This window comes from Eretmochelys imbricata, chromosome 17 (assembly GCF_965152235.1).
Source record: "Eretmochelys imbricata isolate rEreImb1 chromosome 17, rEreImb1.hap1, whole genome shotgun sequence".
In the NCBI taxonomy this organism is placed as follows: domain Eukaryota; kingdom Metazoa; phylum Chordata; order Testudines; family Cheloniidae; genus Eretmochelys; species Eretmochelys imbricata.
Genome location: NC_135588.1, coordinates 9,570,658 through 9,586,752, shown reverse-complemented (window position 1 = coordinate 9,586,752; position 16,095 = coordinate 9,570,658). Strand labels below are relative to the sequence as shown.

Sequence of the window (16,095 nt, the reverse complement as noted above, 5' to 3'; positions counted from 1 at the left end):
CCCAGGGAGGCAGCCTTAAGGTAAGATAAGGCAAGACTGGCCAAAGATACGTTGAAACTGTTTGATAGAAAGTTGTTTTTTCAATTAACCATTTTTTTGTTGCAGTCAACAAAAAAAACAAAAAACCCCAAATGCCTGTAAAAAGAAATATTTCAGCCACAAATAGTTTAGGTTTTGGCCAACATTTTTCAGTAAACCGTAAATTTTCTGTGGAAAATTTTGATGAAAAATTGATTTTTTAAAAAAGTTTTCTGTGGGCAACCTCTCCTCACATTTTCTGACCATTTCGAATGATTAAAAACAAAGAACTTTGCAGATTCAGGGAGCCTTTCATCCATGGAGTGATGGAGTAAGCATCATAACCTCTCTTTACCAAGTTTATAAAATGGATCAGTGCTTTCCCCAAAGTTGCACAATGAATCCATTGCAGAATTCAGAATGAAACCCAGAAGTCCTGCCTACTAGCCCCTCTTCTCTAACCATTCAACAAAAGTGTTACCTTTTCAGTTAGCTATGAAATGAACAAAAAGGATAAAGAAACATAATGCTTACTTAGTGTCTTCAGCTGTTTCAGGTGGCTGTATTACTTGTGGGGGGCTGGGAATTTCTAAAAAAAAATAAAATAAAATATAATACACGTATTTCATGCTTAATCCCTACCATATACTACTGTGGATTTGTTTCTCATACAGGAAATACACAGGCAGGTATATTAAGTAAACAATGAACAACCAGCATAGTGCTAAATTATGGACATTCATGTTGACTGAATCTGATTTACTTGTTCAATTACCACCTATAACATTTTGTGAAGTATTCAACTCATCTGCTAACTTAATCCTGAAAAAAAAATTTACCTGGATGTGCTTCACTTTAAGCAGTCAATAATACTAGTCATGGGCTTAAAGTTGAGCACTTGTGCATCTGCTTGCAGAATTGGAGCCAGCTTCAGGGACCCAATTGCACAGGGTTTCTAATGATGCTCATGATGAAAAATATACACAATTGACTGCTTTACCCATGTGGCTCGTCAGCACCACCCAGTGTCAGCTTGGCTTAGGTCACCCATTTTCTATAGCAACCCCACAAGCTGCTGCCCAAGCCTGTCTCTTTCAGGAAGCCTGCCTCTCACTGATAATCTGAATTTAAACTGGATTTCAAAAGAACTCCTGTGAAGACCACCAGTTGTAGAAACAGGAGGCTGTAACTATTGATTAGATTAGTATCTTATTCTTCAGACAAAAATATTTTGCCTTTCATTCAAGGCCTTCTAAGTGGTTTACAGACACCTCTGCGAGACAGGCAGGTACCATCGTTATTAGCCACTTCACAGAGGTGGACTCCAGAGTGCGGCTACACTGCAATCACTGGGTGTGAGTGCAGCTCGTATGGACAGATCCAAGGCTACCTTTAATCTAGCTAGCTCAGGTAATGGAGCAGCGAAGCTGTGGGCGTGCGGGCAGTACAGGCCAACTCAGAACCCTGCATAATCACTCTGGCAGCTAACCCACACTAAAGTATGCTCCATCACCCGAGCTAGCCCACACTAAAGTATGCTCCATCACTGCTCCATCACCCAAGCTAGCTATATTAAAGCGAGTTCAGGTATGTCTACACAAGCTGCAATCACAGGGTGTGACAGACACACGCTAAGGAACATGACCTGTTATGTCTAAAATCTTGCACCTTGGTAGGGGGTTAGATTAGACGGTCCCTTCTAACCCTCTAGTTCTAGGATTCTATGAACTTCAGGGAAGGGCCCACTCTAGTGCCCAACAGGTTGGGAACTGGGGGTTCGGGAACTTTCACTCACAGTCACTGCTGCACTTCCTCCTTCAGTCTACTACACCCACACACCCCACACCTAACCTACTGCACGCACGGGCAGACCCTGCAAAAATACATTCCCTAACGAAGGTCCTATTTTGAAAAACAAAAACCCAAACAAGACTCCGAAAGGAACAGGGTGAATTTTTAAATGGGTTCTATTGATGGTAGCAGTAGAACAACTATTGCATCTTCTAGATGAACAAACCTTAAAATCAGCTCCACACCAATAGCTATGAAAGTGTCTGACCTGAACCAACTAAGTCTTTCTTAAATCCCTGTGGTCCAGATCCTCAGATGCATCCGTTTACACCAGCTGAGGATGTGGCCCTCGGAAAATAGGGATAAGATTTTTCAAAGGAACATCAATGTGGTACATAGACTTTTGCGATGGGACTCTCCTCTGTTACAGCTAAACAAGTCATCCATGTCACGTTAAAATGTAAAGAAGAAACACACACATTAGGAAAGAATGGCTTAGTGTTATTGTTTATGTTGACACGAGAAAGCTTTTTTTTGGAAAAGCAGGAGCATTCAAAAAAAGCAGAAGATTTAAAAATAGTTTAATTTGGACAATGGCACAAGCTGGTTAGCAGATTTAAAGCAATGAACTCACCTGGGAAGATAAACTGTTGTCTATGCTGAATGTAGTAGGCAGCTTTATATATAAAAAAAGGACAGCAAAAATCACCAGGAAATAATAAAAAAACAAGTTAAGTGTGTCAAGAGATAGCATCAGCAAATGCCCCATATGCATTCAGTGAATTAGTCCCAACTCATTGTTTGAGCAACAGATTAGTAGATTAATTACCAGCCAGATCAGTGGATGGATTTCAGCACATGCATGTTTGAAAGACTGAACAGGATGACAGATTAAATCAAATCAGGTGAAAGCGGAGTTACGGATAGTGAATGTGGCCAGATGGGGAGACTAAGAACAATGGTTAGGCCCTCAGGTGGTGTATATTGGCACACGAATGAGAATACTAAACCTTCTATAGCGCTTGTCATCAGTACGCCTCAAAGCACTTTACAGAAGGAGGATGTGTCATTATCCCCATTTTACAGATGGGGAAACCGAGATGAAGTGACTTATGTTCTTATGGCTGTCTGCTATTGCCCTTCCCTTGTTTTCAGTGGAGCTCTGCCAACTTACACCAGCTGAGGATCTGGCCCATTCACATTTCTTTTTGCTAATTTTATTCCAATGAATTAGCAGGTAGGTTTCTGTTTTGTGTAATCAAATCCTGCTTCTTCTCCATTTGATGTCTTGGCTATCACAACAGATTTTGCATTTAAAACAGCAACTTCCAGTGATGGATCAAAGACTTGACAGAAAAATGCAGCTATCTCTAGGGTAAAAACAACACGGCTATTTTAAATAGCACCAAGTAAGATTTCCAGGCCAAAGGAATGAAATTTGACCCCAGCAAAGAAATGTGCTGACTATGCAACCCTGGCTCGTCTGTATTACTTACTCAGGCAAGAAGTCCCCCTGACCTCATGCTACTCATTGCAGAGTGTGTTTTGTAACGCACTCATAGTGCAAACACTTCCCACCACAGATGTCTGACTCGGCCATTTCAAAAATCCTCACAGGCGGGCACTCATAATGAACAACATGGATGACCAACAGTGTTTATACAAAGCACAATTTTTTCCTGGTTTTCATTTCCACTCTTCACTACATTAATCAAGTTGCTCATGATTTCAGGTCATTCACACACGCACACACACACACACCAATGTGCAAAGAATAAACAAACCGAGGAGAAAGTCACTGAATTTTCATATGCTCTTTCAAAAGAGGGGAATTTGAAAGATAAGACCACTGAAGACATGTAAACTTCTCTCAGTGAACTTTGTTCCAGAGTAGGTAGTTTTTACTTTCAACAACTTTTAAAACCATACACATTTCAGACAGCATGAAACAAGGCAGAGAGGCACAAGATGTGTAAGTCAGGGTAGCTTTTCCCCTTCTTTGATCTCACAGTCAAAGCTTTCTGCCCCCTCCCCAAAGCTGCCTAGAGATTTTACCTGCCTCCTGGTTGCAGCAGGACAAATGGAGCTCAAGTGCAGATACCAATTCTTTCCCTCTGTTTCACATCAGTGGAGGGGACACCAGACTGTCTGGTTATAGATGGGCATTGTGGAGGGAGTGACACCTTTGCACATATGTCAGTCCCCCAGGAACCCATGGAGTCCTCTCCCACCAGCAGGCCATAGGGGAGTTTCTTTACGTGAGTTCTTGGGGAGAAGGGAGGACACCCGGGGAGCAACTGCTCTTAGAAGTCCATGGAAGCAAAGCATGCTTCTGATTAGAAACCAGATCAGGTGTGAACACTGCTGGAGGCAGCATTTCCACTGACTGTCCTGTGCAGCTGCTGCTGAACAGATGTGAGGGGGAGTCAGCCAATGGCAGCACAGCTCCTGAGGTACAGCAGAATGGCCGTGCGAAGGCCCAGGGTCTTCACCGACCTTAGAAGTTATGCCAGGCGGTGGGGCCTGAACCTCCTGTGCGAGGGAGGAGAGGGGAGTAGATCCTGCTCCCCCAGTGGAACTCGGCATCGAACATGCATGCCTGCTAGGTAGGGAAACAGCCTGCTTATGGGGGAGTAGGACCCTTACTCTGGATCAAATGGCTGCAGATCATCATGGGAAGCGTTGCCCGTATCTTATATCATCTAGAAACTAAACGCATAAGTCAAGAATGCAAAGTACTGAGGGTCTTCCGCATGGCAGTCTATTTCCCGTCTTCCCCCTAAATCACTGAGCCAAAAGCTATTTTACTCTGCAGTTGGTTCTCTGCCTGGTCGCAATTAGCTGATGAGTGCCCACCCTCCATCCCAATGCAAAGACCAACAATGACAGAAATCCCCCTCCATTTACAGAGCCCCTGCAGGACCTGGAAGCACTTTGTAAAACAGGCCAGGTTCTGGTTGATACCTAGGAGCATGAGTTAGGGACTCCAAAATGGGAACAAGCACACTGCAAAAGCCGGCTTGACACAGGCCTGTATCCTAGCCAAGATCGCCCCAGGCAGTAGAAGTGGTGCTATTCTGCACAGGCAGAGCTGTGCACACATGTCCTTGCTGGGTTATGATAGTACCTAGGCCATGCCCTTGGCCTCCAGAGCATTGCCCAGGAAGTTGGGAAGTCTGACCATCCACAGTTCTCCTGAAACAAATCAGTTACCTGGAAAGTGAAACCGACAGTCCCGCTGGCCCATGGGGGAGGGATTTGGGGGAGGCGTTGCGCTGGGAGGATTGGAAGATTGGAAAGGTGCTGGAGAAGATGGCGTGGAAGAGGTTGTAGAAGATGGGTTACTGCTGGAGTCTAGATGGTTTATTGCTGGTGGGTGATCCTGCAAAAGCAACAAAAGCCACTGAGTGTTTTTTGCTGAGGAAAGGACGACGCTTATTGATGGGTCACCCACTCCCCCCAAAGCAGATCAGCCAATCACTGTCGCTGTGTGCAAACAGCAAGGAAGTAGGCTCTTCCCATGAGATCCTTATGGGCAGGAGGCTGGAAAAGGCCAGCAGATGGTCTCAGCATGAATGGGAATGGGGCACCCAAAGCCCCTAAGCAGCTTTGAAATCTCAGCGTAAGACCTTAGTGCTGCTCCCACTCAAGTCAGCGGAAGAACTCCCAATGACTTCAGTCGAAGCAGGATCGGACACTCAATGGTGTTCTGAGGAATCACAGACAAAATTAAGAGTGTGGGGTTCTTTATACAGAGAGTGAAAAAGAAAAAAGGGGAGCAGGTCCACCAAACTCTTCAGGTGAACGGGAGGAACTTGTTACCTGCAGTCTAATCTAGTTGAAAACTATCACCTAGACACAGCAAGACCTTGTTATTAGGTAACGGACAGGGAAGTTTGGGGGGGGATGGATTCTTAACAGCTACTGAGCACCTGCACATCCCATCGGAGTCTGTGGATGCTCAACACTACTGAAAGTTAGGGCCTCGGGATTTTTGGAGCATCTTTGTTTTGCTTCTGGTTGGGGGACAAAACAAAGCAATAAATACATCTACATACAAGTCACCCCCTTCCCCCATGGAACCACTGTTCTTTTATGCCATGCAACCCATCCCACTTCAAAACATCCTCTACCCTCTTCACACATTTCCATTGTTCGCTCATTTGCTAAGTCAGTTTCTCAACCGTGCTGTGCAGTTTTGTTTGTAGGTTGCCTCCCTCTCGGTTTCAACTGTGAATGACAAATGCAGCAGTCACACTAAGGCATTGGGCAAACGGCAAGGTAACGTTCACCAGCTCATTTGTCATTTCCCTGCCCAGAGGTGGAAACACTCATCGCTTAAGCCTTCAAACCAGTAGTTCTCAATTTCCACACTACCCCCTCCCTCCCATTTCATGGGGGTCTTGCTGGGACCCTGCCCCTATTTAGCACCATGGAAAGGGGAGGGTTGTCAAGACTCTGGCACCTACTCCCAATCCTCCACGGGTCACAACCCACAAACTGGGAACCCTCTGAAATCCACTGTAGGAAACAACCCTGCACTGGGAGGGAGACAGACAGCCTGGGCTAATACAGGTTTTCCCTTAGAACTGGATTGGGGGGGGTGGGGGTGGGAAAAGGTTTTTATTCCTTGGAAAATTGACTTTTCAGAAAAACAACAACTTAAATATTTGAATACAAAATGGCATCTCAGTGCCTCATCGGAGTTATAATCCGGGTATTTGAGGTTCCCATTCTCTTCTATGGGCTGGGCTCTCTGGCCAGACTACAACTCCCAGAATGGGTCACTTTTTACCCCTCTTGGTTAGGGGCAGTGGTGAGTCATAGGAGCCCCTGGCCACGGCCCGTCAAAGGAGAGGCAGTCTGGCCAGACAGCCCGGCCCATGGATGAAAGGAGGAGTATAAGACATTCAAATGACAATTCACGGGAGATGCTATTTGGAACCAAAATATTTCAGGTTTTGGTTGAAAACTGGGAACTTCTTGGTTTCTGAGCATTCACCGTTTCAACAAAAATATCAATTTTCTGCAGGAAACAGCCTTTTTTCACAACCATTTTTCTTGATCAAAACCCCAGTTTCCCATCAAACCACCACTGTGACTGAAAATGTGTGACCCGTGCTCTTTTCCACTCGATTGCTTTGGTTCTAGATTTCAACCCCCCCCCCCCCCCCCCCACAGCAGAGGGCTGGAGCAGCTCAGAAGCCACATTTCACAAGTGGAACGTGTCACACGTTGAAACCAAGACTCTCTGCACAGAGAGGCAGAAACAAAATGTGCGAAAAAATTATGCAGCTGTCACTGCGCTAAATGATGGTGCTGCATCTTCCCCAGACGGGCTCACAGTTCAATTGCGGAGACACATCATAAGCTTTGTTTCACCAAGTACCTTTTTCGTTAGTGCTTTTGGAAGGGTTCCAAACTGCGGCTCTGCAGGTCTATCCACAGGGTTATTAATATCAGAAGGGACAGACTCCGTCCTTCTTATTTTTGCTACTGAAAGGGGAGGGAGAAAGTTTATTCAGACTGATTCTCATTGCGATCACATCAGTGATGAAAGATAAAATGCTGAAACTCACAGCAAACTTACTGGGAAGGAAAGATATTCTGCAAGCAGGGGCCTCTTTAGTACATTTGTTATGACACTTTAATCTGTGAGGGAGAGAGAGAGAGAGACACACACACACTCGTTAGATAGCGACTAATTCGTTACAGACAATCCAGTCCAGGCCTCCCCTGGCGCACTGCATGCGGATTTCAAAGGAAGTTCTGCAAACTAGCAGGGCCCCAGTGCTTCCCTGTGGTCTGATTGTGTGCCAGGGTCTGCACCCAGATGTAGCCTGGCTATATGAGGTATTTATATGGCCCCATTGCTGTAGGATCTGAACACATGACATTTTTTAAATGCACTTATCCTACAAAACCCGTGTGAGGTAGGACAGTGCTATTAGCCTCACTTTACAGATGGGGAACTGAGGCAGAGAGAGACTAAGTGACTTGACCAAGGTCAGACAGGAAGCCTGTGGCAGAGCATGGAGTGGTGCCTGGGTCTCCCAAGTCACCTCTCTAGTCAGTGTGTCATGTTTCCTCTCCCTCCACCACTCTATGTTGATGGACCCCAATGCAGGGCCTGAAGTTGTAACTTAAACTAAGAAGCAAAACAAATACGTCTCAGAGATCAATAATAAATCGAATGACACAAAACATTCTTCAGTAAGGGACAGGATTCGGTGCTCACCTGCAGTGCTTACACTTCACACCAAACATCATGCTTTTCTGACACACGTGGCACATCTGAGATAACCAAGATTTTGTAGAGAATCTGAGCAGAAGGGGGAAAAGTGTTATATTGGGGCCAGTTAAACAGAAAACCAAACATTACCTGAAACACCACTGTTTAACTACAGCCAGTTTACAGTGTGGCCTCTTATAAAAGGGAAAACACACTGATGGAAGTGGCTATTTTATTTTTTTAATAAAAAGGTATTTAAGGAAGCCAGCACCTGCTCAGGGAATGAAAGTGACCCTTGTGCAGAGGACAACCATAGGTTTTGTGCTGGCCATCTGTACTGGGGTCAATTTCAGCCTACAGCAACTCATAGGTGAGCGCACAGGGCTTGTTTGTCAGGAAGAACCAGTACGCACACACACACGCTGGTGTTCAACTCCCAGAAGGAGATTTTTGCCATTTTTCAGTGCAGTTTTGCAAACTGGAATTGTAGCCTAAGTTATGATTAACTTTTTTTCCTTTCTAGCAGGACAGCAGAGCAAACATACATAAAACCTGTATTACTGTTTGGGACAATAGTTACTGCTAAACATACTCCCTCTTGGTTAGTTGTTGGGGTTTTTTTGGAGGGAGCACGGCAGGGGAGGAGGAAAGTAGGGGAGGGGCTAATGTGCTCCTCCCATTTTAAGACCAAGACCTTCCTTTTGGTCTGCAAGCTCTCTGGGACAGGAACTATCTTTGTTCTGTTTGTGCAGCCCCGTGCACAACTGGGTCATGGTTCATGGCAGGGGCTCTCCGGCACCACTGCAATAGAAATAAGCAAGACATTGGCAGGATCCCAAATGAACAACTTTGTAAGAGGGAAGGGAAGGTTGCAGAGACCCATCAATAGTTCTAATGTGTAATGCCTTTTAAGGACATTAGAGTTAGAGCAAATAGCAATCCAGGAAATGCAAAGTCAAGGCTAAACTTCCCAAAGGAGGCACCCAAGGCACCTTAAAATTCTGTCTCAGAGCAGTCAGCTATACACTGCACTAAAATGTGATGGTTCTGATTACAGCAACATCCATTTCATTTCCTTTGCGGCTCCTGCTGTATTTTGTGTTGGTGTTTACCTGTGTGTTACGGATATGCCAATGTCTCTTCGTACCATCTGAGGGGATCCCTGGGGGAAATCTGATGGGGAACAAATTAGATTTAAAATAAAAATAAATAAATAAATAAATAAAAATAAATAAATTAAAAGTTAATGCCCACAGTTTGTGACCATTTTAGAAATCTGAAGTGAAATTTGCACATGAAAATCTCATTTCTAAGGGAACAACAAACAGCAAATCGCACCAAGGGAGCCCAAATACATGTGTGTTTCCAAAAGAGATCGGTAACATGCCTCTAGCGCTCCTTCCCCTGCACCTGGGTCAGGCACCCAACACCCACTGAAATTTAACGGGAGTCGAGAACCTAATGCCCTTGGCCTTACGCCCCAGGGTCACTCATTATGGTAGCACACATGGGAATAGTTCACTGGTTGCTACAGAGCCACAGGAGATGCTCTCTTCATGGTATGGACCCAGCATAAGCTGTGGCTGGTTCCTCGCTCTCCATTTAATAAGGGCATGTGGATTTATAGATTTGTTTTTCCCTATTCATTTATTAATTATTATTTCAGGATCATGGTTAGAGATGGGAAAAGTCCACCCAGCCTGCAAATGCAGCATCCCCTAAAGGAGGCCACATCAGACACTGCTAACAAACATTTGGATCAGTGGCGGACTGTTTAAGCAACAACAGGCTGGTGGGAAATGTTAAGGCAAGTCAGACATGAGGCTGAAAGGACTTCCTGTCCCTTTCAATACTAATCGCTAGATTTTGGGCAATGCTTACTCATGCTGAGGAGCACTTACTCACATGAGCAGCCTTACTGAGACTCCAACAGCAGTAAAGCTTACACAATTCTAGCCCCATATTAGCAAGAAAATGTTACTTTAAAACAGATTTTGAAGGGGGAAAAAAAAAACCGTGCAGGTTCTCAATTTTCAATTAACTTCAAATGCCTGCTTAGGAGGGCAGCTTTGATCTGGAAGGGGACCACCAAATAATGGTTTAACTTCGACTAATACCGAGCTCTTATATAGGCTTTTCATCAATAGATCACTAAGAACTTTACAGAGGAGGTTGGAATCATTATCCCCATTCTGCAGTTCGGGACACTGAGGCACAGAGGTGAAGTGCCTTGCCCAAGGTCACTCAGTTGGCCAGTGGCAGAGCTGGGAAAAGCCGCCAGGTCTCCCGAAGTCCCAGTCCAGCACTCTATCTAGTAGGCAATGCTGCCTCCAAATAAGGCTATATGTTAAATATTAACATACTGGAAAACCCGACACTATATAGTCATACAACACGGACAGGCCCAGGTCTGTGTGCACAGTTCCCACTAGCATCAGTCTCTCATGTGGTCCCTAGGTGGCACCAGATCCTTTTTTTAATTAAGGCCTCACTGAAATGTTCCACTGTACGTCTAACACAGCTGGCAGCCATAAGCCTGGGTCCAGAGATTTGGGTTGCAGGGCTCACACTAGTGCTAGCGTTCTAAAAATATACAGCCCAAGCTCCAGCCACAACTCCAGAGCGCTGCAGACACAGCTGTCTTTAAGAGTACTAGCCCACGTCTATTGTTCCAGGCTGGGAGGCTTGCTGCGGGCTGTGTCGACAGTCCAAGGCACCTACATTCTCCAACATCACAGACAATGCTTGACTGATGTCAACAATTTTATAAAAAGCAGCAGCAGCTTGCGTGACTGATATGGCAATTATTTCCTGTGATAGCCTTGAAAACCCACACTGAATTAAGTGCAAGTATCTTTGGAGTCCACTGTATTAAATAATTGTGGGCCTGGTTGATCAAAGGACTGCACTGAACAAAGTAGCAGATAAGAATGGTCGTTTGGGATAATACATGTGAAGTGGATTTCCTGGGAAACAGCTAAGGGGAGGTGAATGCAAATTCCTCCCCCCACTCTCCAGGTTCTGCAAAAACCCAGTCTTTCGAAGCTATGCCCTGAGGAAGGGACCACTGTCTACTGATTACCTATCCCTGGAATCTGTAGACCAAAGAGCCAGGTTGCACAAAGGAAAGTGACCTGTGCATGGGGATGCCTGTTCTGAGCTAAAGCTGGTATGAACTTGTAACCACAGAAAACCCCTTGGTGGGGACTGAAGCACTGATTTCTACCAGAGCCCTAGATGGAGTTCGGGATGATTTCTGGTAAACTCATTAGCATGTGAGGTGGTTCTTGTATTGGTTTTCGTGTTCTCTGTAATGCTTTCACCTTAAGAATAAAGGTTCTTGTTTAGAGAGAGCTGTGCGGTAGCTTGCAACTGGGGGCAATTACGCTGTTTGTAGTCTCTGGAGAGAGAGCAAAATGCAGATGCTGGCCTGTTTAGGCAGTCTGGCTTGCTGGGAATAACACAGCATAGGCAGGGAACTGGGCAGCATGGAAAACAAGCCAGTCAGGAGGGAAAGAGGAGGGTCTCCGTCCAAGAGAGGTGATGGCTGGGAGCTTACAAGCGGGTGCCCCTGGTGGACAAATGACAGCTTGCATACAACAGATGTAATGAGATGGTCAACCAAAGCCTAGTGTTTTTGAACTAAAGGCTCGGAACTTTGGTTAGGACATATAAACTCAAAGAAAATTCTTACTGAATGTAAGAGAAAGTGATCTTTCTATGGGTTGTTTTTTTTTTTAAAATCCTACACAAGTTAATAGAGAGTGAGGACCTTTAAACAGAATAGCTAAAAAGACCTAAAAAAAAAAACCAACAACTCATTTTCTGTTCCATTCCATAGGTTCTAAAGTAAAGTAATCTCTACACAATCCTATCAAAATAGCTACAGAACTCTACTGGTTTCTATAGGAGTTCTCCACGAGGGGGATGTTTACATTTCCAACCATTTCAGGTTAATTTCTTTTTGGGAAAGTAACTGCTAGGACTGTGTTTTAAACCAGCCATGCTTTTTAAATGCTTACCAGGCCATATATTGCACATGAAAATCTCCTTAGTTTTATTTTATTTTTTACAGGAAGACTAAAGAGTTTTAAAAGGACAAGTGGTTTTCTAGGTTAGCTTCATGACGAAGGCAGTGGTTCATGAAACAGACCTGTATGGTCCGACCACTGCTGTCATGCCACAGCATGTCGCTGAACTGAACAGCGGGTTGGGACAGTAAGTACCCTGATAAAGGGCTGCAGCTTGATCCTGCAAGCTGCCGAGCGCTCATCCTGATGCCAAAAAGCACCTCACCACATGCTCAATTTTAAGCTATGGACTCCAATGGGACTATTCGTATGCTTAAAGCTAAGCATAGACCCAAGTGCTTTGCTGGTTCAGAGCCAGAGTGCTCTGCACCTTGCACAGCTGAGCCTTAAGTGAGGATTAAATTGGCTACTTACTCAGAAAGCCCCATGTTGCAAATACAGGCATTGCATGATCCCTCAAGCCAAGGCTACATGAAATTTAAGAAACATTACACTAAGTAGAAGGATCTGGCAAGGGTACGTGCGGATGCTGAATGGACAATTATGAAATTAGAGCTTTTAAATACCAACAGATGTTGACACCAGGAGTCTGGAATGACAGGGGAAATTTAAAAACAGAACACCTTCAACGCTGGTCCAAACCCTACAGTATCAGCATTTCTTTCTGTTGCTCTATTCATCTGAAGAGCTCATGTTAACGAATAAGGACTGCGCCTGCATCTCTCCTGCAAGCAAAACGCCTGCTGATGTTAACCGCTCTACACCGAGGCCTTCCAAAAAGGTAGCATAAAAGGAGGACCACACTGGAGACACAAAGACAAGACGTTCTTTCCCCCACAGGCAAGGATGTGAAGACTGCCCCCCAAAAATCTGCTTCTTACCAAACCTGGAAGACAAAAAGAAAGAAAACCATTTTCAACACAAGTAATCACGTGACAGACGATCTAAACTCCTCCCTTAAATGCAAAGGTCTTTATTACAACCTTTAAGACTCTATTTTCAAAACATGGCCTCTGTTTTTGGCACAGGCATCTTTGCACCGGCGTACACAATATTTTGCACATTCTCTTTGCGCGTGAATGATAAAATTCACTGGACAGAGTGCAAGATCCCCTTACACATACATACTATGCATACGTGGATGTTAGTCATAGACAGGGATTGTCAAAGGAGCTTAATGGATCTAGGCACCTATATGATTTTGATGCCTAAATCCCTGAGGCTCTGTTGAAAATCCCAGCTGTAAATTCTATCATTTATGCATTCCATGCCAAAAACAGAGTGCACAGAGCTGTACAAAGGCATATGGAGGATGAAGGCGGCCTTTTTGGTCCATTACAGTCTCCGCAACAATGAAGTGCTACATTGGGCTCCCCTGAAGTCAATAGTTTTATCATTTACTTCAATGAGACCAGGATTTCACCGCTAGATTTAAAGCAAAGCTGTAGCTGGCTACAGATCTTTTCAATTCAAGGAAATACCTCTCACCCATTGCTAAACAAACAAAAATCAACCTGCATACTTGCTGTCGTTAGAGGCCCCAACAGTGTGTGGGGGTCAATACACACTTCATTTGCACTTGCATATAAAAGCTACGCAGAGTTTATCACATGGTCACACATGGTTTTGTACTGAACTCTTTCATATGCACCAGTAACCATAACTAACAAAGCTAACTTTCCTTCCTTCCCTCCCTTTATATAAGAGGATGCAACTTCCTTACTGACCTCTATAGCAGCTCATAGCCAACTCCTTCGTAAAAGCCTTCAGTAAAGCCAGGTCCCAGCTGGACAATAGGTCTCAGCTCTGAACTCCTTCAAAGGGATGGAGGGTTTAGCTAAGTGGTACTGGTTTGGTGCCAGCTGCAAAGTTTGGTTCCTGATCCAAGCGTCCCCAAAACTCCGGGGGGCGTTCAGACTTTGTGGGATGGTTGTTTCATGCTCATTTGCATAAATAAGCAAATGCTGCATTAACAGAACACCTTTCATCCCAAAATATCTACAAAGCATATCAAAAGTCCTAAACGGATTTAAAAAAAAAAAAAGAAGATCTCTATATAGTTTTGTGTATCACTGAGATGCAGCTGTTTAAAAGCCACAGCAACACTTAAAACACAATTTCGGACAAGGAGTGGAAGACACAATAGCCCGCTAAACTGTGTACATAGTTGCTGTATATGGAATTTGGCAGAAATGTTCTTGCATAAAAAAAAAAAAAAAAGTGTTGATATCCTCAGTAACAGCAAGTAATCCAAACCCCTATATCACGTGTGATCTGAAAGACATCATAGCTACAAAAGCCAATTAACGTTGTACTAGGGCATCCATCAATATGGATTCTGCACCACAACCAAACATCACCTTATGCAAAATCTGGATCCACACCAGAACTGATGTTGATCCAACCCAGCTTAGTTTGAGAGCGGATGAGACAGCAGTACACGGTGTTGTGGGTTGGGCCTACTGTACTGTTAACCTCGTGCACAGGATGGAGAGCATTAGTGTAAGACGGGTTTCAGAGTAGCAGCCGTGTTAGTCTGTATTCGCAAAAAGAAAAGGAGTACTCGTGGCACCTTAAAGACTACAATTTATTTGAGCATAAGCTTTCGTGAGCATGCGATGAAGTGAGCTGTAGCTCACGAAAGCTTATGCTCAAATAAATTGGTTAGTCTCGAAGGTGCCGCTCGTACTCCTTTTCTTACTAGTGTAAGAGTTGCACAGCGTTTGTATCAAGCATATGTCAATTTCATCAGCGAGACTTCTTTAGAACATATGGTCTTTTTCACTTTATAACAGGTCTGGGTAACCTCCAAGACAAGACTTCCTGGTTACACTGGGATCGGAGATATGGGAATTGGAATGATACATGCAGCCAAAGAAAGAAAGGAAGAGCCCCATGTGTAAAACACAACTCCCACCCCTCCACCCCCCCCCAGAAGAAGGAGGATGGAAACTCCAGTGCTTACTTTAGAGGAGGAACTTCATCTATCCTGTTGCCCAGCTGTGATTCATGGGACTTGCTTCTTGTGAGCGTTGGAAAGTTTGGTAGCAGCTGAAAGACCTTCCGGCAAGGCGGAGGCGGAGTCCGTGGAGGTTTCAATTTGTGCCGCCTCTTTAACTGAGGTGTCGTCGGCGGTGTGATGGTGATGGTGTGAGGAGTCCTAAATACTACTCGCCCGCTGTGGGTGGGGAAGGCTAACGGTTCCAGGAAGTGGTCTGGATAGCTAGACGGTCCTTGGCTCGAGGCAAGAGAATCCGAAGAAGGCAGAGCAGACACGGAAACAGAGCGTACCTGCTGGCTGTTGCCCTTTGAAAGATGCAGCATGCCAGGAGTCCACGTGGGCCCTGGCAGACAGGAGGGTTCTGCAGGGTGTGCAGAGCTGCTCTCTTGGCGTGCATCAGAAGGATTCCACAACAGATCTTCTTTTAACTCCCCACCTGCTCACCGACAATATCAGTGTTAGCAATGGACAGAAAACCAGCACAGTGCGGCTTAAGGACAACAGGAGGTTTTTCCCTTGGCATCTGGCCAGGCCATTGTTTCAACTCCTCAGAGTCTTAAACCACCAGCTAAAATTTCCTTCAAATGACTGCAACAGAAACCGTTCCCTTTTCCCAATTGTAGCCATGAGCTTCAAAACCGAAATAAACCTCCTTCCTCCGATAGGGTGCATGACTGGCTTGGGGCTAGATGTATAAAGGTATTTAGGTACCCGAGATGCAGAGAGGCGCCTGGTGGGATTTAAAGAAGTGCTTACCTGCCTTAGGTTCCTAACTGCCAGAGACTGTTCGTGGGAGGTAAGTCAGTTAGGTGTCCAACTCGCATTGAAAGTCTATGGCGATTAGACACCTAATTCACTTAAAAAGAAAAGGAGGACTTGTGACACCTTAGAGACTAACAAATCTATTTGAGCATAAGCTTTCGTGAACTACAGCTCACTTCATCGGAAAATACTTGACAACCTAAACATGGAAAGATTAATTCACTTCGGCAACTTCTGTAACATTCACTAGGCACCTATCT

At 44.7% G+C, this 16,095-nt stretch overlaps 1 protein-coding gene across 3 annotated transcripts in view; it reads right to left on the bottom strand.

Annotated features, from left to right (window-relative positions):
* Positions 1–16,095, bottom strand: part of KSR1 (kinase suppressor of ras 1) — a 123,992-nt gene that overhangs the window by 32,417 nt on the left and 75,480 nt on the right. The window contains exons 4-12 of one of the 3 annotated variants that reach the window (XM_077836882.1): positions 15,038–15,509; positions 12,954–12,958; positions 9,154–9,214; positions 8,048–8,131; positions 7,400–7,461; positions 7,199–7,305; positions 5,023–5,191; positions 2,444–2,485; positions 553–607 (exon numbers count right to left, since the gene is read on the bottom strand). In XM_077836882.1, coding sequence (XP_077693008.1) covers positions 553–607; positions 2,444–2,485; positions 5,023–5,191; positions 7,199–7,305; positions 7,400–7,461; positions 8,048–8,131; positions 9,154–9,214; positions 12,954–12,958; positions 15,038–15,509 — 1,057 coding nt within the window. Of the gene's footprint in view, positions 1–552; positions 608–2,443; positions 2,486–5,022; positions 5,192–7,198; positions 7,306–7,399; positions 7,462–8,047; positions 8,132–9,153; positions 9,236–12,953; positions 12,959–15,037; positions 15,510–16,095 lie in introns of those variants that run through there. The other 2 variants (XR_013348296.1, XM_077836881.1) reach the window with 2 other exon arrangements.